General features: G+C 40.9%; 1 protein-coding gene across 1 annotated transcript in view; it reads right to left on the minus strand.

Annotated features, from left to right (window-relative positions):
• Nucleotides 1-24016, minus strand: part of SVEP1 (sushi, von Willebrand factor type A, EGF and pentraxin domain containing 1) — a 160777-nt gene that overhangs the window by 65694 nt on the left and 71067 nt on the right. Inside the window, exons 10-24 of the mRNA XM_028528876.2 lie at nucleotides 23118-23228; nucleotides 22124-22255; nucleotides 21355-21549; nucleotides 20042-20163; nucleotides 17938-18046; nucleotides 16947-17111; nucleotides 16164-16397; nucleotides 14762-14923; nucleotides 13275-13436; nucleotides 8347-8508; nucleotides 7860-7951; nucleotides 6481-6577; nucleotides 4756-4869; nucleotides 1965-2078; nucleotides 1056-1257 (exon numbers count right to left, since the gene is read on the minus strand). Of these exons, the coding sequence (XP_028384677.1) occupies nucleotides 1056-1257; nucleotides 1965-2078; nucleotides 4756-4869; nucleotides 6481-6577; nucleotides 7860-7951; nucleotides 8347-8508; nucleotides 13275-13436; nucleotides 14762-14923; nucleotides 16164-16397; nucleotides 16947-17111; nucleotides 17938-18046; nucleotides 20042-20163; nucleotides 21355-21549; nucleotides 22124-22255; nucleotides 23118-23228 (2173 nt within the window). The remainder of the gene's footprint in view (nucleotides 1-1055; nucleotides 1258-1964; nucleotides 2079-4755; nucleotides 4870-6480; nucleotides 6578-7859; nucleotides 7952-8346; nucleotides 8509-13274; nucleotides 13437-14761; nucleotides 14924-16163; nucleotides 16398-16946; nucleotides 17112-17937; nucleotides 18047-20041; nucleotides 20164-21354; nucleotides 21550-22123; nucleotides 22256-23117; nucleotides 23229-24016) is intronic.

Consider the following 24016-nt stretch of genomic DNA (forward strand, 5'->3'; position numbering starts at 1 on the left):
GGGGAAGGGGGTGGGGGAGGGCAGACTTGATCGTGAGGAGAACGGTGTTGGTTTTCCAACCATATTCTGTGGGCACCCTAAGAGCTGCCTCAGGAAGACAAAGTCTTTCTCCCCCGTAAACGCTACTGTTTTCAACCAAGTAATGAAAGCTTAGCCTTTATTATTCTATTTGTTTACCTTCATATCGGACTTCTTTTGAACCAAGGGTTATCTCAACTAAAAAAAAAAATGTTTGAAAACCAGACGCAGAATGTGTCTGGCACAGGCACGGTGTGATTGCATAGTTCCTTCTGAATTTATCTAGTGTGAAAATCCCAGCTGAAACATAAGACATTTGAAAATGAGTTTTGTTGAGTGCTTCCGCATTGGCTTCTTGTAGAAGAGTTTCAACTTTTACGCCTTCCCAGTACCCTGGCCCTCCGTATCCACGGGTTCCGCATCTGCAGATTCAAACCACGGATCGAAAATATTCTTTAAAAAAAGTTATGTTGACGTAAACTGTGTCATTAGGCATTTGATGGTTGCTGGCTGGGTCTGCACTGAACACGTACAGACTTTTTTCATGCCATCATCCCCTAAACAATATGGCATAATAACGATTAACACAGTACTTACATTGTGATAGACATTGTGAGTACTCTAGAGACTGTTTCAAGTACGCAGGAGGATGTGAGCAGGTTATATACACATATTAGGCCATTTTATAGAGGGGACTTGAGCATCCTTGGATAAGGTATCCGCAGGGGTCCAGGAACCAGCTCCCCATGGATACCGAGGCATGATTGCATAGAACAGCAGTTCCCAAATCTGGCTGTGCACCACCATCACTGGGGAATTTAAATCACACAGTTTGCCTACTTTAACATGACAGACTCTACACCAGACTTAGTGAATCAGAACCTCAGAGGGTGGGGAGTTGCTGCTGTAGTCTATCCTTGGGCTAGAATTTGGGAATGGCTGACACGGGACTCAGAACAATACTCCATAAAGACCACAGAATGACGGAAGAGTTCAGTAAATAAAAAGAGTGGAAAGAACCAGACCTGGTCTTTTACCTGAAGCTATTGACTCCATCTTTACAGGTAGCTCCATTTTTGCACGGTTGACTGAGACACTCATCTATGTTTTTTTCACACCGGGTACCCAAAAATCCAGGGGGGCATTTGCACAAGAACTTCCCAACCTGATCTTCACAGACCGCGTTATTTAAGCAGGGGCTTGACTGGCATTCATTGACTTCTGTTTCACAGTGCAGACCTGGGGGTGGATGAGGACGAGAAAGAGCCCACATGGTGATCCCTTCAGAGAACCGCGATCCAAGGGTGGTTCCCTGCAGGATTCTGCTTCTTCGTGGGGGCCGTGGCCGGCCTACCAAACTGGCGTGAGCCCCATTCTTTAATGAGCTCTGGCTTCTGGGAGTCATTTTCAGACTGCTTTTTGGATAATCTTCTCTTTCCCCCTTATGTCTTTCTGAAACTAATACTAGTAATGGCCATCTAATTGAGATAATGCTAAACAATAAACATTACAATTTACTTCAAAATTTTCCTCTGTTTCTTTGTTCTTGACTTTTTTCTTCACTGTCTACTTTCGTTTTTGGACTTCTTCTTTATCAATTAAATAAATATATATATTTAACCATATTATTTAGCATCCATTTGCCATATAATCTTATATGGTTTATCCCTAGTCCCTTCTTGAATGTCTGCTTTACTATATAACCTCTTGTCTTCTCTCTCTCCATCTCTGTCTCTCTTTACAAATACACAATGCACACACAAAGATATTATTTTTTCTTAACTGTTTAGGAGTAAATTGCAAATGTGGTGCCCTTTTATTTCTGAATACCTCAGGAGAGTTTCCTCAAACACAAGAAAATGAACATATATTACATTAGTCCATGTAATAATTTGTGGTGCTTTATAGAACTTTAAGACAATGCAGTGAGAATGGAAACAACCTACCTATGTAACCTTTCACACATGCGCACTGATAGCCAGCCACGCCGTCAATGCAGGCTCCTTTATTCAAACAGGGACTGGAGCTACACTCATTTATATTTTCTTCACACAGCTGACCTGCAAAGAATCGTGCGATATCTGAGCTGGAGGAATTTAAGACTAATACTATTCAAGCAAGTTGTTTGGGTATAAAGCAGAACAATTGGAAATCATGCTAACATGCTTAAAAAAATTTCACTCTTTGCCAAATACATTGAAATGAAATGTTTTCTTCTAGTCTGTGAACTGCAAAAGTTTTAGTAAGAAATTTGATATTTTCAACATGCAATGGAAAATGACAACCATGAATATCTAGCCAATTTTAGTTGAGAAGATAAGTGTGATTCTATGTTAATTTTTTATCATATTGTTTGTTTCACACCTTTTTTGAATTTATTCCTTCAGGCTGTAACATGACTTATTTATCTACTTGTTGCAGGTTTATACCCGCAAACAGCATAGCCTGAACACCCCCAGCCACCAGCCTCTGGCAACCACCCCTCCATTCTCTGTTTCCAAGAGTTTGGTGTTTTTTTCTTTCATCACTGAGATTTCATTGCTTGTTTTGAGGATAAGGACACAGATAGCTCAACTTGTACACAATTTTTAACATACGTACAAAAAACCTGAAGTTATGTAGTTGTGATTTTTTTCTAAACAGTTATTCTGGTGACTTTCCAGCTTAAAATGTGGAGGCTAATTCTCCTTGATAGACTATGTACCGATATTTTCAAATGTTGATGTGCTGTTACATCAAAGTCCCACCTCTTTACAATTTAATATCCTATATACTACATAACCATAGTTTTTATCTTCAACAGCACATTAACAAAGTTACTGGGAAAGCCGGGCTACCGCCCCGAAGATGTTGCATGAAATTCTGACCCAGAGAGTCGAGATTCAAGAGTGGTTTTCTTTAGGAAACAATGCTACCAAAAACATGAGAATAGAAGCAATTGTAAAATGTTCAAGACATAAGAAATGCATGGCTGACTCCAGATTGCATTTAGCCTGCTTTGTGCTATAGGCTGCAAAACTGCCTCTAGCTACAGACTGTTAAACTGACACCCACGACAATCCAAGCTTCCCACATTCACTATCCCACTATTTTCTGGTTCTACAAGGAGAAACAAAACAAAACAAAACAAAACCCACCCCCAACCCCCCCCCCCAAAACAGCAAATGATTTCATTTCTTTAAAAAAAGGCATTTACATGAAAAGAAATGTTTCTAGAGCTACTAAAATGCTAGCATGTATGGCAGTTGATAAAACATATTCCTCTGAAGCCCTGGCTGGCGTAGCTCAGTGGATTGAGTGCAGGCTGCGAACCAAAGCATCGCAGGTTTGATTCCCAGCCAGGGCACATGCCTGGGTTGCAGGCCACGGCCCCCAGCAACCGCACATTGATGTTTCTCTCTCTCTTTCTCCCTCCCTTCCCTCTCTAAAAATAAATAAATAAAATCTTTTTAAAAATCTTTAAAAAAACATTCCTCTGGATTGTACAACAAGGGAGACAGGGACCACTGAGAAAGCACGGTATATGACATGTCATATTAATGAGACTTGGTTTCTTTCTCTCCTGCTTCACCCAAGACTGGACTCTGCTTGTTTTTAAAGATCTTATTTATTTATTTTCAGAGAGAGAGGAAGGGAGGGAGGAAGAGAGGGAGAGAAACATCAATGTGAGAGAGAAATATTAATTGGTTGCCTCTAGCACATGTCCAGAACCCACAACCCAGGCATGCTCTCTGGCTGGGAATCAAACTGGCGCCCTTTCGCTTTTGTGGGAGGACACCCAACCCACTGAACCGTGCTGCTCAGGGCTCTCCTCATTTTCTGCAGGTAGATCTTTGGTGTCTTGGTTAGCCACTCCGGCCTGTTGTCCCTTTGCTCCCCTTTTCCTTTTAGTTTGCACTTTTTTGTCTGCAGATTTATCTTTTCCTGCTGCCTCTTTGAGCTTCATTTCCACCTTTGCAGGAACATATTTAGGTGACAACCTTGCCAATCTCCTCCTGGGCTCCTTTATGCTGCCTCCTGGGCGGGGCTGACTTTCCTCTTGGGCACTGTGGCTGCGGGGGCAGGTACTCTAAAGGCCTTTGCAAACCTGGGCTGACTGGACGCTGCTCCTTCTCCCGCGGCCCTAGCTGTGTGGACCAGCAATGGTGGTGGTGGGAGAACCGGATCGAGTTTGGCTTTTTAAGTTTCCAGAGAAGTGAGATCATATAGGATATGTCTTTCTCTGTCTGGCTTATGTCACTTAGCACAATGCCCACAAGTTTCATGCATGTTGTTGCAAATGACAAGATTTCCTTTTCTTGTGGCTGAATAATATCTGCGTCCATATCCATCACATTTACTTTATTCCTCCATCCCTTCATACACACTTGGGTTGTTTCCACAGCTTTGGCTATTGTGAATCATGCTGCAATGAACACAGGGCTGGAGGTATCTCTTTGACATAGTTGCTTCATTTCCTTTGGGAACCCCAAAATGGGGTTATTGGAACATGTGGTATTTCTATTTTTAATTCTTTGAGGACTCTCCATACTGTTTTCTACAGTGGCTGTACCAATTTTCCCACCAACAGTGCACGAAAGTTCCCTCTTCTCCACATCCTCACCAACACTGTCACCTGTCTTGACAATAGCCATTCTGACAGGTGCAAAGTGGTATGTTGCTGAGGTTTCGATTTTCAGCAATAAAACTGCAATGACTCCAAGGTTTATGTTGTGAAAACAAGAAGCCTTCCCTTACCTGTGTAACCAGACGGACACTCACAAATGAATTCCCCTACCCGGTCCTTGCAGGTTCCATTGTTGAGGCACGGCTGTGAGCTGCACTCATCAATGTCCGTTTCGCACTTTAAGCCTAAAATGCAAACCAAACTCTGAAGGACAATCAGAGAGAGGGATTACGAGAAACAGAGTCATACACATTAACAGGTGATTATCCCAATAATCTGCATTTATGGGGAACGGTGGTGGTAAAGAAAAAGCCAATATGCATTAAGTACTACCACATAGATAAGTATTTAATAAAGGTGCTGCCTCTTTCTAAACAGATTTAAGATAACCTTATAAGGATACATAAACGGCAGGAAAATATCACGAGTTGGAAGTATGTATGGTGGGGGAAGGAAGGAGGGACACCTAAAGCATAAAATGGAGCCAGAAATTTGGTTGATTTCAAAGTTGAAAACATAGCCAAATATATTTGCTACCAAGCTCACTCGGCTGAGGGGTGGGGGCGGGGCTTAACCCTGCCAGATCTCAACTCACAGGCCAGGTGCCCTAGAGTGGGACGGCATCTCCCTGCGGGGGTGCCAACAGGCTATCTACAGGCCGGCTCTGCGGGAAACCGAGTTCTTCTCTAGACCGCGGGGTCTCAAAGGGTGGTCCCTGTGTCAACAGCATCAGCGCCACCAGGAACTTGGCAGAAATTCACATTCTCCGACCTTTCCCAAACCTACTGAATCATAAGTTCTGGGGCGGCGGTCCAGCAATCTGAGTTATCAAGCCCTCCAGATGGCTCTGGTGCACCTCAGTATTTGAGAACCACTGTCCTGTATCACACCCTTTCTCAACCGCTACTCATCCATCAAATGCTAGAACAAGATCCATTATTTCTTATGGAATGTCAGGAAGTTTTTTTTAACAGAAGGTAAAACACACGCCCATGAGCAAGCTATAGTGAGTAGAATACCAATATTCTTGACAGCCTTGGGCTATATTTTGTTTCCCAACTTTCCTTTTGCTTAGTTTGTGGTGTATTCTTTTATTTAAATATCATTTTTTCTCAAAAAAAAACACATTTCATGTTGGTTGAACAAAATTCAGAAAAATGCAAGTACTTAATTTCTAGAAGAAAACTGGAAATTATTGTAGATAAATTGCAATCTTAAGATATAGTTTATGTCTCCTTAAAAATTATGTTTCAGAACTGAGTGAGAATGTGAACCAAACTGCAAAAAAAACATAATTCCTACATAATCAAGTCCAAAGTCATATTAGTTTTCTAGGCAAAACTTCTAGAAAGACAGAAACAAAGCAACAAATGATAGCTATTCACAAGAATGTCCACCAGTGTGAAGCAAAGGAGGGAAACTGGAGTTTCTTTAAAAATGCTTATGCTGCACAATCTGTTCTATGTTGAGTGTCAGGTATTTAATTTGTGTTAGAATGAAACCTTGGACATAACCTCTGCAGCTGTATTCCAATTTAAATTATAAGATAGGATGGGAATTTTTCACCAAAAAGATAATTCTTTATTCCTCTTCCAAACGTGCAAAGAAAACTGTCATTTTTAAGATGTGTATACGCTTTTTCATCTATTGGTTTATCTTGTTCAACCAAATTTTTGTGTATCGATACAGCCTAATGTATGTTACAGGGCTTACTTTTACTGTTCCAGAGTTTGATTCTGCAAGTCACAATGATTTCATATGAAAAACGCTTTACTATTTGCATTTCTCTATGTTACCTGTATATCCAGGTGGACAGAGGCAGACATAACCATGCCCAAGCTGCTGGCAGGTTCCACTATTGTGGCAGGGGTTTAGGAAGCACTCGTGGAAAACCTGCCGGTGACAGAAAAGAAATCTGTCAGACACAAGACTCTGTGCATTTCAAAGGCATCTCACCAGGGAGCTAGGAGGCTTCACCATTAGCTCGCTGGTTCCTGTTTCCAGGTGAGTCCACTCAAGCTAAAGGTACTGCTACCTGCCCATATGTGGGTGCCCTCCATAGACGACCTGTCTTATTCTTGAGTGACGTTCCAGTAAAGCCAAGCGGTGTTTCTAAGTGCTGACTGCACACGAGCATCCCCTGAGGTGTTTTAAAAGTGTACTAAGAACAGGGCCCCAGCCCAGACCAACTATATCAGGATCTCTTGGAGTGGGATCTGGGTGCATGGTTATTGTAAGAAGTTGACCAGTAGATTCTAGTATGTCTCCAGGGTTGATAGTTACAGCTCTAGAAATCCTGACAAAATCTGTGTCCACTAGGCTTAGTTTCAAATATGACTTATGAAGCCCTTAGAAATTGGTGTTTAGACAAGGCCACAGGAAGTTGAAATAAGACATAAAACCTCATTATCCTTCTTAAAAATACTTAAAGGGAGACTCACGATGACATCGGGCAGGGTAAATTCAGAGTAATGGCCGAACAATTAATTTTGTTATATTCATGAGTTATGCTTCTTAATTATTTTAAACCTTAATTATTTTTTTTAAATCTAGTAAATGATTTTTTTGCAGACAAAATAATTTAAAATAATTTTCACGGAAGTTGAGTAATGCTTCCCACCAATCAGAAAAGGCCTTTGGCTAATCCAAATGCCCTTACTCAAATGATGGGCTATGTTTATGGTAAGTTAATTATTAGTGAATCAAAAGGCTCCCATAACCAGCTCTGGCCAGGCAGCTCAGTTGGTTAGAGTGTCGTCCCCCTGTGCCAAGGCTGCTGGTTTGATCTCTGGTCAGGGCACATACAAGAAGCAACTGGGAACAACAAATTGATGTTTCTCTCTCTCTCTTTCTCTCTCCCCCTCCCTCCCTCCCTCCCTTCCTGTTTCTATTTTTAAAAAAAATCAATAGAAAAGACTCCCCATATCTACATATTCTCTATGCCAGAAATTGCTTGGAGAAAAATTCCATTTTTGGTACTTAGAACTTCTGATGCTGAATTTTTGGAAAGTTCTCATTAGAAGTCACAAGTACATATAATTATCCATTGATAATATTTATGAGTCTTGGTTAAAGTTGCAACTCTGATCATTTTCCTCTGCATGGCATGGCCATCAGCAAATTGTCTCCCAAACATCCCAAGGGAGCAAACTTCATACACAGAAAACGGGCTTGCCTGACTGCTGACTTCATACTTGGTCCTGATATGCCCGGGGGATGTCTGCGGCACTACACTTTCCTCTGCTGCGGAGAAAGTCGACCCAAAGCCTAAGAAAACCAGTGGGAAAACATCAGAGAAACATACTGCGTAGTCGAGATTGCCAGTACGTAGATTCTATTCAAAGGCTATGGTCAAGATTCTGGTTGCCAGGGTAGGCAAAGCCACGCGCATTTTGTTTTAGTAATATTACAAAAGAAAACAGAGATGGATGGGATACACCGTTCAATTCTAGACTCTTGGCAATCGGAAGTTACCGAGTTCAACATTCCCAAATTAAGAATCTTTGAGTCACTGTCATCAAAAAGACATCAAAAGGACAATTTAGTAAGTCTAAACGCCCAAACCCACTGACATGTTAAAAGTCGGAACTGAAGCTACCGCAGAGACGAGCTAACATCTCCAACAGAGGGGGATATGTACGTATAAAAAGATGTCATCTTACTGGAGCAATCTGTGATGGACGTGGCGCCAGTGAAGGTTGTAGTCCCGTAGAAGGGGCACGCCAAGCAGAAGGACTTCCCTGCATTGGGTTGGTAGTAGTCTTGAGGACAAGGGTAGCAGGGCTTTAACCCAGATCGGGAGAACTCTCCTAGTGGACAAGGTACTGCAAGGGAAAAAACAGACCATTTGTGCACTGAAGTAACATGGCCTACACTGAAAAGAAATGCGATAACCTTCGGTTGTAAGAAAGCCACTGAATTGCTAATACATTCTTTTGTGCATGTTTAATACCCAGACCATTTTATCACCCAGATGAATGTTTTGTTTTTCCTTCTTGCCTTTTATAACAGCTATAATCTTAGTAAAAATTCACACTGGCCATATAATATTGTATTCTGATTTTTCTACTTAATGTTATATCATTAGCATTTCTCACGTCATTCCCCAAATTATTAAATAACATGGTTTTGAATAAATGAAAAATATCACATTCCTTTCACAGACCATAACTGATCTAATGCCTTCTACTATTGGACATTTAAGCTGGTCCTATTTGTTTGCTATTATAAATAATGCTGACATGAAATTTTGTACATAAATTTCATATATATCTCCAATGACTTCCTTGGGATAACAGTTGCATTTGAGGTGAATAGTCAGATCTAAAGTCATGAAAAATGTAAAGCTGTTAATATATATAATGTCAAATCACTGAAAAAAAGTTAGTTCCAATTTACAGTCCTATCAGCAGTGCATGAAAATGCTCTTCTTGTTGCATGCTTATCAGCATTGATTATGATTATTACATTTTTTTCTGATTTGAGTGTGAAAATAAAATTGTGCTGTTATATTAATTTGTATTTTGATAGTAAATAAATTTGCTTTTTACTATATTTAAATTTTTTAAAAGATTTTATTTATTTATTTTTAGAGAGAGGGGGAGGGAGAGAGAAAGAAAGGGAGAGAAACACCAATGTGAGAAACATTGGTCAGTTGCCTCTTGTGTGCCCCCAGCTAGGGACCTGGCCCACAACCCAGGCATGCGCCCTGACCGGGAATTGAACCAGCGACCTTTCAGTTTGTTGGCACAACGCTCAACCCACTGGGCCACACCAGTCAGGGCTAAAGTTGCTTTTTAAAAAAAGTCTATCAGAAATTTTTATTTCTCCTGTATATTTGACATTTGTGTGGAGGTCTTTTATTTTTAAACCTGCTAAATGTCATTTTGTAGTAGACATGACTTTCTACACAACACTGAAGAAAAATTTAAACACTGTTAACCAAACCTGAAATTCTCGCCAATCATTGCGAGAATAGCAACCAAACAGGATAACAGTCTCAAACACAACATGAGCCTAGTGTTTCTTCCGAACAGTTTGGCTGCATTCGGCAGAGGGACAACAGATAGACTGCTGACGACTAACCCCGTGGACTGGGTTTAGACTGTGACCCGCACACGCACTCCGGTCGGTGGACTGTGCTCCTTCCTGTGTGAACCGGTAACATCTGTGGGAGCCCTTAAACCATTATAAGCAGAAAACTACTAAAATTATTAAGGCCTATCTGCATAAATTTAAGTATAGAAGATAGAACATAGAATGTCGCTATTTCAGATATCAACATACTTACTTATTTAGGTTTTGGGTTCTTGCTTATAAAAGTTAATACAGCAGAAATAATTAGCAATATGGCTGCAGCAGAGATGCACTTGAGGCTCAAGGCAGCCAGATACCCCAAGCGACGCATCTCTCCTTTGGTGGTATGACAATAACCATCACATAAACAATAGTGGTTGTGATAATCACAGGACAGTTGGATCAACATTCTTAAGGAGTTGGATCAACATCCTTAAGGAGAAAAATCCAGCCGAATCTCTTGCCTAAGAGTCATTTACACACCCAACTGACAAAAAGGAGTCAAGTCGAGTGATGGCAGAAAATATAAACATGAATGCCTATGAGAAGAAAATATTTCTTGTGGCTATATTCATTATAATCATGAAAACTTTTGAACTACAAGTATCTTTTTTCACCAAGGGTAATCTACTCTTTGTTGCTAAATCTCAGAGTTCTAAAAAGGGTTCTGCATAACCATAGTGTAAACTTGTGGAGTTTAAAATGGGTTTTCTGAATCTCAAGTTCCCAAAAGTAATTGTCTATTTGGAAAAGGTTCCTTCTAAATAGCTAATTAAAGTAGGTAATTGAAAATATAAATCTTCCACTGGTAAAAATATAAATTCTGTCAATAAAATCCAAGATGCTATGATAAATTAAACTTTTTTTTACATATAATTGTTTTCAGTACAATCACACCATTAAAAAAAAGGACTATGGCCTTAAAAACTGACAGGATGTCAAAAATTATACTAGGATATAATAATAAAACCTTAAGATTAAAAGTCAATAAGCCAGTTGGCAACTCAAAATAGTGGACATGCTATGTTGTCTATACTTTACTTTCGGGCATAGAAAGTGTAAAGTAAATTTTTATGTGAAAATTACTTTAAATTACATTCCAAAGGCAGACACTTATCATCAGAAATATACTTTCCAGGGGTGGATAATCAGCATTTAATATATTATTTATATATGCAGTAAATATATATATGTGTGTGTATATAAATATATGTATATATACACGCACATATATGTGTGTATAAATATATTCACAATAGCACTATCTAGTACATAACACAGTATTAAACACACATGCACACATACATGTACACATACATGTACATATACATATGCAGTTTGTAATGGAGTAAAGTCATAAGAAAAAAAAGAAGAAAGTTTCATCTTGAACCTTGGCCAGAAAAACTGTTTTCTGAGTCAAGAAAATGGAACAAAATCTGCCTCATCTCTTCTAGTGAAAAGAGAGAAAAATTTCTAAGTGTGCCAAAAGTGATATTAAAATAGAGTTATAAAAAACTAAAGCAATGAAATGACCAGGGTGAGGTGTAACCTGAATGTCTGTCCCCTAATAGTGTCCGGGACAGTGCACCACCCTGGAGCCACGTAGATTTTGCCTTTCAAATGGGTTTCCCTGGACCGGGTCAGAGGTCAAAGACTCTCACTCCCAGTTTCCTTTTAACTTCATCCCAGAGGATCTGGGTGAGAAATGCTGCCCTCCTGTCTCTTCTCCTATGGCACCATACGGAAATAACACCATCACCAAAAACATGTAGGGGGCTTACTCTTCAGCTAAAAATCATTTAAAATATTAAAAAAAATTCGGACTCTTAATCTGTAATCGTAGACCCAAGAATATTTAATAGCTTAAGGAGTGATAAAAGAAATTTCATAAAAGAGCAATAAAAGATGAAATGTGTAAAGCATGTAATATTACTTTAACATAATCATATACTTAAATATAATTGCTATAATGATGAAAGATATTTTAAGTTCAATATGTGAAAGAGTGTAAAAAGTAGTATCTTGGAAAAAAGATAAACTGTACTATGACATACCCATAAAAATAAAACAGAAAGGAAACAAAGAAAAAGGAAAGAAAGAGGGAGGGAGGGAAGGGGTGAGAGAGAGACAGAGGGAGAAAGAAAAAAATAGAAAGAAAAGAGTGTACTAAAACCTAAGAAAAAATGTGTAAGGGACCATTTTAAAGCTCAAATTCAAGTTTAAAGTAAAACGGTGTCATCCAGCAGCACAAGAAAGAGTGTTGAGTTCTGTTGCTTCCAGTTCTCACTCAGGACAAACAGAATGTGGTTACACTTGTGCTAGGAATATTAGGAAAAATAGGCCAGTTACCAGAAGTTTGGAGACTTTCTGGAAATTGTAATCACTTAATTGCAATAATTTGCTGTTAGACAAACCCCAAGGCCTACTTGGAAAGCTAAAGTAAAAAAAAACTGTCTCATGCAAACTTGTTTTACTGTAAAGATCCTAGTTGCTTTTGTGGTTGGAGAAAGGGAGTGAGAAAGAAAGAGAGAATTCTTTTACTGCCGACTTTCTCCCCAAATTAATTTGTATGCTGAAAAAATAAAATTCTCTAATAGATCTATTTCAACCATAATGGGAAGCCTTGTTTGACTTTTCAAAAACACAAATCCAAAGCTGGTATTACATACCAGACATGGTTTATGAGTGAAAATTAGGTTCTAGTTAAGTTCTCAACTCATCAGTGAAACATTAGGTTAATGAACACTCCTCGTCCAAGTCCTCAGGTCTAATGGACCTTCATCTGCTGTGATCCTACCAGACTAAGATAATTTTAACCGATGGAATACATAAAAACCAATAGCATACTTCCCCTGTAACCCTCAACTTAGGAGAACTACATTTCCCAAGATGCAGTGCTGGATACTTCTCCCTGCCAACTACTACCCTCAAAGGCCCTAAGGAGCTGTTTTCCAGGAATGTCGGTCTCTAATTGAAGGCAGACGTCTATATGACTGGCATGCAATGAGGGTGCGAGGGGTGTGTGTGAGTGTGTGTAGCCTGAGAGAAATGGCGAACCAGCAGACTGCCTTCTTAAAAATATCGCTTACTCCCTGAGGGAACAGATTTTTAATTTTTAGATTGCCATAGACCTTAGGTTTTTAAATAAGGTTGTGGAGAATGAGAATACACAATATTTTTTTTTTTCCAGAAAGCCATCTTGCAACCAGGCATGCTTGTTTTGCTGCACGATGCAGCAGAGTGAGGCCAACAACTTTTTATTTTTAATCCAGTTCCACTGATTCTGCAAAGTAGTAGCAGTTTTTGGAATTTCTGGCAATAGGCTGACCTTAACTCCATTCCTACTTTTCACTTAAGCATTGGCTGGCAGCATAAAAGGAAACACTCTAGGAACAGACAGTTATTTATATTCGTTGCATACAGCAGACATAGGGTTTTGCTGAAAATATTCCACCGCTCCGTGCATAGAACCTAGTGGGGTTGAAGAAGTATCAGTGTGTAAGGCTTTGCTAACCTCCACAAGCAGAAACGTGCGCGGCTCCTCTTTTCACCGTTGAGGTGTTTGTCGGACACGGGAGGCAGCTCCGGGCACCGACGTCTGGCTGGTAACTGCCCAGGGGACACGATTCACAAGTCTCAAGCCCATTTGTTGAGTAGGTGCCTTGTTTACAAAGAGCTAAAACAGAAAAATGTAGTATGGTTAACAACGATGACATTAAGCTATACAAAAACTAGTATTGTGTAGAACAGGGGTTTCTGCATGCTAGTTTTAGGACAGAACGAAGGACGCGGACCCCCAGCACACACACTGTATTTTAGTCTTCCTCGTACTTGTGCATCCCAGCAAGTTTCAACCTGATTCCAGTTACTTCTGTGATTACCCAGCACAGTGCTTGACCCAAAGAAAGTGTCAGTAAGTAGTTCTGCAGTGAGTTTAGAAATCTGCATCTGAGAAAGTCACTATCCTGAGAGCAGGTTAGCATGGCAAAACCAGTTCTTACACAAGCTCTCAGCTTGAGCGACAGAAAAGAAACCCTAAACGGGGCTGGAGCCTCATACCCAAGCTGGAACCTTTGCCGCTCTAATTACAAACTGGCCCTCCTACCTCTTCCTAGCCACAGACAGTCTCTATGAACATTTAGCTTAATTTGAGGCTCTGAGATATTGGAGGGCTGGAGGGGTAGAAAGTAAGCACCGTCCCAGCACCAGGCCCAGAGCGGTTAATTAAGCAATGTTCTAAAGCTCATTGCAATGGTTCTGTAGTAGGGGAGTCAGGCCAGAGTCGCCAGCTCCAGGCGTGCTGTGCTCCCCTTTTGCCCTTGTCCCCCACAAGACTCTCCCTTTCAGGACGCTAATAACGTATTGAGGGCACTTCCACCCGGCCCTGCTCCTGAGTTTGTATTTGCCAGTGTGCGTCCACAGCTGCGTTTGCAACAACAGCAAGGAGGCCGGATTTTGAAATTCCTTCCTTGAGGTCTGTCTTACCATAACTTCAATTGTGAGAGAAAATGTTTCCTTCAAAAATGTTCATTGAGACTAAGAGTGAAACACTTTGAAAATATTGAATATGTTCTTTAGTAGCCAGAATACATGCATGTTGTGGCTGTAGTTATGAATTTCTGAGTAAATAGAGAGTGGATCCCACCAGGTCGAATACCACTCTAACAAAAAAGCAACCTAATGATGGCTGTTATGAAAGTCCTTCCCCCAAATTAAAGTGAGATTCAATTAAAAAATCCAGGCAGGCTGATGAATGCAGATTGGAATTATTGCCAGTGGAGTCTGACTGAGAGCAAGAGAATATTCCAAAAGGAAAGATAAATGAACTTCTTTCAAGTATGGGAAAACATTCAGGGAACATTTTATAATCGAAAGAAAGAATAAAATAAGGGAATGCAGTGGCTTTCAGTGATGCTCTTATTTCACCTTATTCGCCATGTACACTCCGTAACTGGAGGCAGAGTTCAGGCTCCTCGTGTTCAGTGTGCAGGTGGCCCCTACCTTTACATTCCGATCTGTCTCTCGAATGGAGATACTCAGTGTGAGTCCCGGCTGGACAGGGTTTGCACTCGAGCTGCCCCTCTTCATCTTGATAAGACCCCATCAGGCAGCTCTCACAGCCAAAACGCTCCAGAGAATAGTGGGTCCCCAGAGGGCATTTGACTGCAGAGAACACAAACGGGAAACACCGACCTCAGTAAGCAGCAGCAACGGCGACCTCAGAGCTGCTCTGCCCCCAAAGCAGGAGAAAGTAATAAAGCCTGCTTCCAGGTCTTCTTGTTTATGGGTTTGTGGGTTAAACTGTCTGCCAGAGGTCCACTCACAGGGTAAACCTTACAGAAACCGACAGTGGATTTTGTTTTTTGAGAAAATGCAAATTCTCGTTTACCGAGCCTAGGGTTTACATGATGGGGGCTTTAGAGTGTGTGTGTGAAAGCTTGGGAAATGCACAGCTAATGAAGAAAAGCTAACACCCTGCTGAACAAAAGGATAAAGCTATGAACGTTTAGGTTCATTTGCGGCTCTGAGATACTAAAAGATGTCTGGCGGTTCCTCTGATGAAACTGAGTGCTTGTCTACTACACAGCATCGCTTCCAGAGACAAAAGCAGGCAAGAGTGGTGAGCCGAAACAGGTGAGTCAGGTGGACCCTTGTCTCTGCCTGCAAGAATCACTGCCCGCTGGAGGCAAGTCTGAGGCATCCTCAGAGCCATGGCCTCGAAGAAAAAGGCCAATCTGAGGACCTTCCTTCCTTCCTGGGAGATTTGGTCTCCTTTTTGCTAGGCTTGGAGTGATTCTGAATTTCTGAGACCAAAGTGGAACATGAAAGTCTCCTAGCAAAGGTAGTATTATTATAGAAAACTAGTAGCTAAACTATTAGTTGTTATTATTATTATTATTATTATGGAAGCTGCTGCTGAAAGCTGTGAGGTCTAAAGATCTATGAATAAAACTAGGATTAGAGTTCCTCATCTAAAATAGTTTTCTTGTCCTATCAAGAGTGGTTATTTAGACTTTTGAGATGGAATAGTAGTAACAACCACACGATAGCAAAATGTAGGTTTCACTTTCATATCCCATTATAGTTGTAAAATAGCTCTGCTCATCTCATTTAACCCAATATGTGTATACACGTATACATGTATATATGTGTATACACACACACACACACACACACATATATATATGTATAATTATATTTCTAATTGTTACCTGAGGGTAAGTTTATTGATTTCTAAAGAGAGAGGAAGGGAGAAAGAGAAACATCAACTGGTTGCCTTCCGTACGTACCCTGACTGGGAACTGAACCGGCAACCTTCTGCTGTACAGGACGACGCTCCAACCAACCCAGCAACCCGACCAGGGCTGCAGCAACTCTATGTGATTGCAGGGCAAAGTCTTACCACACATACGCCCTCTGAGCACTGAGCCTGGTCTGCAGAAGAGTAAAGCCTTTTCCGTTTCTAGTGAGTTGCTATCGGCTACAAGTATTTCCGATGCAAGCTGAAAGGAATACAGGGGCTCCTTGTCAAGGGTCCTTTTCAACTGATTTGTGATCGTTTCCAAGGTGTTAATGAGTCGTTGCTGGTTTTTCAGTTCAATGGTATCATTTCTTTCATCAGGTAAAGGCACACTAGCTGAGATTAAAAAACGAGACAAAATGAAACATAACATATTCAGGAAGCCATTCATAGTTCGTTTCTATCTAAAAGAAACGGCATAGCAAAAATATTCCAGGAAAAACAAACTCAAACATAAGCACTACTTACTAAGAAACTAGTACATGGGGAATAGTAAGAACAATGTAATTTGTTTTAATCCTTCGTGCTGGATTTGAATCGCCTTTTTGCAGAGTTCTTTATTACAGCATATTAAATTCCCATGTGTTCTTGCTTTTTAAAGGCCTTAGTCCATCATGCTAAGGTCAGAACAAAGCAGGGTGCTTGCTGCTGTCAGAACAACACCTGTACTTACTGCTCTCAGAACAACACCCTAACATACATCTGTGATGCTAAATTGCAAAAAAAAAAAAAAAAAAAATCACGAGACTTAGGCGACTGTGCTCTCTGCCTAATTTTCACTTCCAGGGGCATTTCCTAATGATAACAAACAGATATTTGGAAAAAAGGTCTGCGACCAAGAATTTCACATAACGTTACTCTTTCACATGAATGGTCTGTCCTTACCTGTGATGTTAAAAATTAACTTAACTTTGTGGTCAGTTAATGGGGCACTTCTTTTAGTCCGTGAAGGCCGGGCTTTGCCGGCACCCATGGGGGTTGCTTGCACCGAGTCCAAGAAGTCATCATAAGAGTAATCCAGCCGATTAGCTGCCCCCCAACCACCTGGCCCTGGGCATTTGGGGCAGAGAAAAAAAAGATTCTACAGTTACATCTTAATCAGCATTTAGCTTCAAAGGTTAAGCCAGATGTCCAAGTACCCTTGACCCCTGCTTAAATTACCCATAGGCACCACATATAGAATTTCACCTAAAGCCTCATATTATATTATAACTTTAGGCACTTTGTATTACATTTAGATGACCAATAATTACATTAAAAGTAGAAAGAAAAGTCTATGGAGCTACACAGGCATTTAAACCAGCCTTCTTTGACTCAATAGTTAATTAGCTTTAGAGACAAATGGGTGGTAACAGCAGAAATTTGATCAGTTCCTATTGCCCTTCAGAGTTTGCTCCATTTTTTAAAAAATTAGCTTTACAAATGTAATACACATAAGCAGATATTCTTTTGTGAAGATTATTCAAGATACCTGCATAGTTTCTGAAGGCAGCATATATTTAAATATCTATATCTCTCTATGTATTTATTTATTTATGCTGAAGGCAACAAGGATAAGTGAGGGCATCTGAGATTATTTAGATGCCCTCAATATCATTATGATCAACTATATGGATTCAGATTGTAGCTTCTTGACTTGGTTTTCTTAGTTCTTATCATCTTGATGAGTTTTGCCTAACAGTTTAAAATAATTTATTGGATACCCCAAATTTAATACATCCATAAAGATCACTAAGTACAGTATCAAATTATCCAAAAATAACTTGATGAGGAAATTAATAAAAGTTCATTCTTCAAGTTTGCCCTACTCTTCTGAAATTATGTTCTAATTTTGCACATTAGTCTTGCAAACTACCAACCCGGAATATTTAATTACCAATTGCAAAGCCATTTTCATAGTCATAATTATACTCAAGGCAATATTTTTTGGTCAAGTCTTCCAGTCTGCAGTCAATGTCATCAGCATCATTACAGAATGATGGGACCTGCGAACAAAAAATGCAGAGAACAAAAAGCAATTCACTCTCTGCGTGTTCTGGCCTTCACACCTCCCTCAGTAGGAGTGCGGGGGGGGGGGGGGGGGGGGGGGGGGGCGCTGGTTGGAGCTCTGCCTGTTCTTGAAAAGACTCCTGACCCTCCTCCACCCCTTGCCCTTCCTCCCTCTCACTCCCTGTGAACCACGGGGATTATTCACATGCCTCTTCTCTGTTTGTGTCACTCACCACAAAAACCCCAGGCCTCCTGGGGTAGCTCTAATCTCTGAACTCTTAGCCACACGTCTCTTCAGATCCTTCTCCTCTGACCCGGTCTCCTACCCCTCTCCCAAGTCCTGCAAACCCTCCCCTCTGCCCTCGGAAGCTCCCAGTCAGCAATCAGAACGCCTCCTGCTATTGTTTGTACCTCCTTTTCCACGTTGCCTTCACCTGTGCTCTCAAACGAAACTTGACTTTCCAGTTTTAGCTTTTCTTTTTTTTTTACTTTTTAATTAAATTTATTGGGGTGACATTGGCTAATAACATTATACAGGTTTCAGTTGTGCAATTCTATAATGCACTTTCTGTTTTCTTAAGCGGTGGGCACGGAGGTGGAGGGATGTTCACCTCACTCTTCACTGCTGTTTTTGGAGACGCATGCGATCAAGTACAGCACGCACTGCCTCACCTGTGGCTGTCATCTGCAGCCTTCCCCCAGTCTGAGTCCTCCACCTCCCCCCATACCAAGAACGCTTAGTAACTGCCCTGTTCTAATTCTAGGTGATCTCTATGACCACCCACCTAATCCTTCCATCTCCTGGGCTTCTCACTGCCTCTTGTCTTCCAGCCTCACTTCGTCACTCGCTCTCATGGTCAAAACCTCAGACCTCATTACCAGTAACTGCACCCTCTTCTCCTCCCAGGAATCCGTCAAGTCTTGGCCGCATCAGACTTTATAACCCAGTGACCCTACCACCTCTTCATCGGCCCTCTGCTGCTGCTGTCTTCCCTTCGCCAGTCACCCAGCTTAGATTCCGTGGCCCACCCCCACGAATCGCTCCTTTGCATGCACCCTCCTCCTCTAGCTAAATGTTAAATTAATAGCACTTCTTCCTCCACACTTGCACCCACGTGGTCAGTTATAACTTGAGAAGAACACAACCCTGCTTATTGGCAATCCTTCAACATTTCTTTAGTATATTCACTTCTATTCTGGAAGATTATTCCATAATTCTTTTATACCCTCTTTTTGTAAACTTCCAACAACTCCTCCCCAGTCTTAGTCTAGGCTGATTATTCTACTGTAATTACAAGCTCAATTAAGGGGACTATTTTCACTGATAAAATAGAAGTCAGAAATGGTCCCTTTTCACTCACATCCACCATCATGTGGACCCACCCGGGTGCTGTGTTCCTGTATCCTCAGCCTCCCGGACTACTCTCTCCGTCACAGTCTACACCAAATTGACTCTGACCTCTCAGTCGACTTTCAGAATCGATCCCAAATCTAAGCTAGCTACCCACTCTATTAGCATAAAATATGCAGACAGTTCTTTTTTGGCCTTCAGAGATGCTCAACACAGTTAAATATATTGCTTTGCTTTTCTATAACCACTGAAAGAGTCCTAAACAAAAATGCATGAAAAAGAAAACCCTTAAATGTCCACTGATCCCATCATAAAAGAAACACAGTCTACAATGGCATGTTTGTCCTACTTTCAATGACAAAGCAGGCGTTCTCAAACCACATGGATGCTAAGCATCTCCGACCTTTTGACTCAGAGTGTTTAAAAATTTTGTTAACTTTTTAATACAGATTTACTTATAATTCACTCCAGACGTCCAAAACCTATGAATAATTCTAACTACCAGGAACAAGTCTGGATCACAAAGAAGAGGCAAATCATTAGGACAAGAAGCTTCTGTTGCAGGGGACCCAGGGGGCCTCCGAACAGCTCAACAGCGTCCTCCGAAACAGGACCAACGGTGAGGGGCGGTGCTGCGTACCATTTTCCCCAGCGTCGTCTCAAAGGCTTCCGAAAACTTTTTCAACAGCTCCGTGTCATCACAACGGGTGGCTTTGTACAGCGTCTCAAAGGACTTGAACCCATGATTTGCAAAACGTTTTACTAGAAAATGTTGGAAAAAACAGCTTCAGTTGTTCAGTGTTTTCAAAAGAGAGATTTAACTTTCCATGGAATAACCGTAACTCAGCATTTTAACTCCAATACGATTTGTTGGATTGTAATGAAAGTAACAGAGGACAGCCATGGGAAGTTTTTAGGCATCAGTCAACCATAATAAACCAAGTGGAAGCCAAACAAGCACTGAACCCAGTTACCAGGTGATGACTTTGCTGACAAGTTATTGCTTACCTTCCAATTGTTTAGGAAAATAAGAAATAAAATCGTTTTCATTATATTCCTTGGAAAACTCATGGCTGGATAAATATATTACATTTTATATTTATTTAAGTTTATGACATGTATATTTATATTTTCAACCATAGAGGATTAAACTTCTCTATTATGTGAAATTATTACGTGAACATGTAACTTCACAGAGACACATTTGTCCTAGGCGAAATTAGACTCAGCAAGTCGTCTCAAAGTACTCAGAGGTCAGGCCTTCTACTAGCATCACCATTAAACTCCTACCCCCTGACATTCCACCACAGAGGTGGGCGATATCGCTTCTGCTTGCTTCCCAACTTTGGAAAAGAAATAGCTCAGTTAAGTGAGCTTTACCCTTTTTCCATGACATTGGCATTTAAACTCCATCTGTGGTACTGGATCAATTATTCACTCTAGATAATATCATTTACACTAGACGAAGATATTGGGTTATTTTTATAACAACATGTATTTAAGATTATAAAATAGTTCTATATCTAAATCAGATCTAAGAGTATATGAGTACCCTCATTCCATCACATGTATTGGCTCTTTAAAAGTTATGTCTTCTGTAGTCTATGAGGTTCTACTTCAAGTTCAAGTTTAGAGGTCAGAAAAAAAAAACATGCTGCCAAGTCTCATCAGATAGTTCTGGTAAATAACAATGAGAGGGTCTGGGTAGTTTTGCCTGAAACTAGACCTTGGCCTGCAGCAACCCAGCCAGTAATAAGGTTCTGTGGGGTAACATTTGAAACGGAGGAATGAACATTTCTCCACAAATCTTTCAAGTTCATGGCACTGTTTGCTACTCACCAAACCTAATCCCTATAATGAAAGCAAACCTCCTCTTTACATGCTGAGAAAGGTACACACATGGGCAGGCAAACACCCGCACTAAAAAAAGTCCAGAAGAAAGTCACCACTTACTCGCACAGTCTGGCCATTCGGTGGAATAGGGCGGCCTCCAGATGCCATCTTCGTAAGCGCAGTAATACCGCTCCGTGGAGCCCTCTGTGAAATCGTAGCCCTCCAAGCAGCTCAACGTGCAGTTCACTCCGGCACCATCGCGAGTACACATAAAGTCCCCATTTACTGGTGTAAAGGGAACCTCACATGGAGAACCTGTGTTTTAAAAAATGTTTTTTTCATATGCTGTGGTATGAGAACATAAATTAAATTCCAGGAGTCTAAACTGAATTATAAAAAGGATTCCTCCTGTCCACCATGTTACTAGAATAACTTCCATCACAAATCCTTCGCATGGGGTTGGCTTGTCAAGCCCTACATGGGCAGAGCTGCAAAGTTGTAGCTATGTGTAATTAATGGTTGTGCATGTTTGATGGAAAGCTAAAAGTGTTTCTGATTTGGGGGTTGTTACTTCTGGCATTCTCTACTAAAAATGAAAACTAGAAATGTAGTAAATGCATTTTCAGAATATCCCTCTTCAAGCATTCAAAATAAGACCATCACCCTACTTTGTACCTTAAGAGAAAATGTTAATAAAATGTTAAAAACCACCTTGGAAGATAACATCATTATTTATCATGAAGTCAAGTAATAATAACTGGAAACCTAAATAAAATCTGTCAGTAGTACTCTAACTACAAATCTACTGCTCCAAGCCCACTTTGGTTCACAATAGCAATTCCACACATCAAACGTCCACTAGGTTTCTGGAGACTCGGGAGGAGAATACCTTTTATGACAATGTGAATGTCGCACGTTCTGTTATTGCCTGAAGGGTCAGTGGCTGTATACTGCACCACAGTCTCCCCCTGAGGAAAAAGGTCTCCTGGCGTGTGACTTCTCGTGATGACCAAGTCGGCCCCTGGGGAGGAAAAAAAGGGATCGGATCTAGGGGTTACTGGTCGGTAGTCACTTTACCGGTCATCTTAATTGGATTTGAATTTTCACGTTCTATTTATACAAACCAGCAGGGCATTCACTTTATGTTGATTTGGCCACTATAGACAATAAAAGATGTAATGTTTATATAACATAGAAACAGCAGACTCAAAAACTTCATTAAATTAAGGCATTCTTGCTAAATAAATGATTTGCTTTGACTAGGTCAGTCTCTGAATATGAAATATTTTAAATAGGAAATCTAATAAATTTGCATTTTTATTGAACTAGGTTTTAGTGAAATCTTAAAGGAAACTTCAAAGGTATTTTCCCATTGTTCTGCTTTCCTATGAACTTTCATAATTTGGGGGGCAAGTATTTAAGAAATGAGCATGAATACATGCAGCTGCCTTAGAGATACCAACAGAGTGCCTTCAGGACAAAGTAAGCTTAGAGACGCAATGAGTTTATTATAACGCTTTCGAGTACAACACCAAGCACAGGTTAACAAATGTGCATTGAATACTGGATGAAGGAAAACTGGGTAGGTAAGATTAATAACGTTAAATTACACATGCAGGGGTGGGTGAAAGTAGGCTTACAGTTGCATTTTGACATTCTTTTGGGTCAATAAAGCAACTGTGATCATCTTCACCTGCATGCCCTTTTCCATATGAACTGTAAACCTACTTTTGCAATTATACTGGCATTAAAACATATTACCTTACATAATTATTCAGTCTAAGTAGACAGACAGAATTTACTTTTCATTTCTCTTTTGTGCTTTTTAAAATACACTATTGCTCAGTGTCACCGTAGGGAGAACAGAAGGCCAGCGTCCTCACCTGAGTTGTCTGAGAACTGAGGCTCGTCCCAGGTGGCCGCGTGCTGCTTCTCGCCGGAGCCCTGGGTTGGCGGCGGGGATCTGCACCTGTCTATGCTCGGTGGCTCTACATCTAAGGAATGTGAAGTCAGAGGAAGAAAGTCATGACTGACATTACAAATAACAAGGGGGTTGCAAGGCAGAACTGATGTCCACTTGTGCTGGCAAAACACCCTGACCTGGTTGGACACCAGGCTGCCCCTGGGGCCCCTTCCTCATGAGGCACGTTTTATCCCTGGCCTCGACATCAAAAGAAAAAGCTGATTCTTGCATACTGTCCTCTGCCTTTTAAAGAAGAAATACCAGGTTACTAAAATCACCGTGCCCACAGTGGTATAAAAGGTCACATGGATGTGGTGGGCATTTGTTGTGTGAGTTCTACCAGCACTAGTTGAGCTGATATACCTGGAAATGAGGATGCAGATAAGCAGAAGATAAGCAGATGAGCAGAAGGAGAGAAATAACCAATCTAGTCATTGCATTGGGATCACTCCCATGATCCTCCTCTTACTGGAAGGATCAAGATAAGTTACATGGAAGAAACAATGGGCAGAGATCTGAGTGGTGTTGTAGGATATGCAAGGCGTGAGGATTTGACATTGCCGAAATGCCAGGAGGTTATGTCCAAGGCTGGGACGCTGGAGTCTAAGGGCTGTAAGGTTGACAAATTCTAGGCAAAGACAAAGGACAGGCTGTGGCGTGGACGTGGGAGTCAGGGGCTACAGTGCAGAAGGGCTGAGAGTCACGGAAGTTAGAGAACTGTGAGTCGGTGTTGCTGAGCACTGTACTCCACACTGAAGGAGGGTTTGAGGGCGCACAGGTGAGCCAGGCTTCAGAGCTCTGATTGGGTGTGGTGGAATT

Source organism: Phyllostomus discolor, chromosome 3 (assembly GCF_004126475.2).
Source record: "Phyllostomus discolor isolate MPI-MPIP mPhyDis1 chromosome 3, mPhyDis1.pri.v3, whole genome shotgun sequence".
NCBI lineage: Eukaryota > Metazoa > Chordata > Mammalia > Chiroptera > Phyllostomidae > Phyllostomus > Phyllostomus discolor.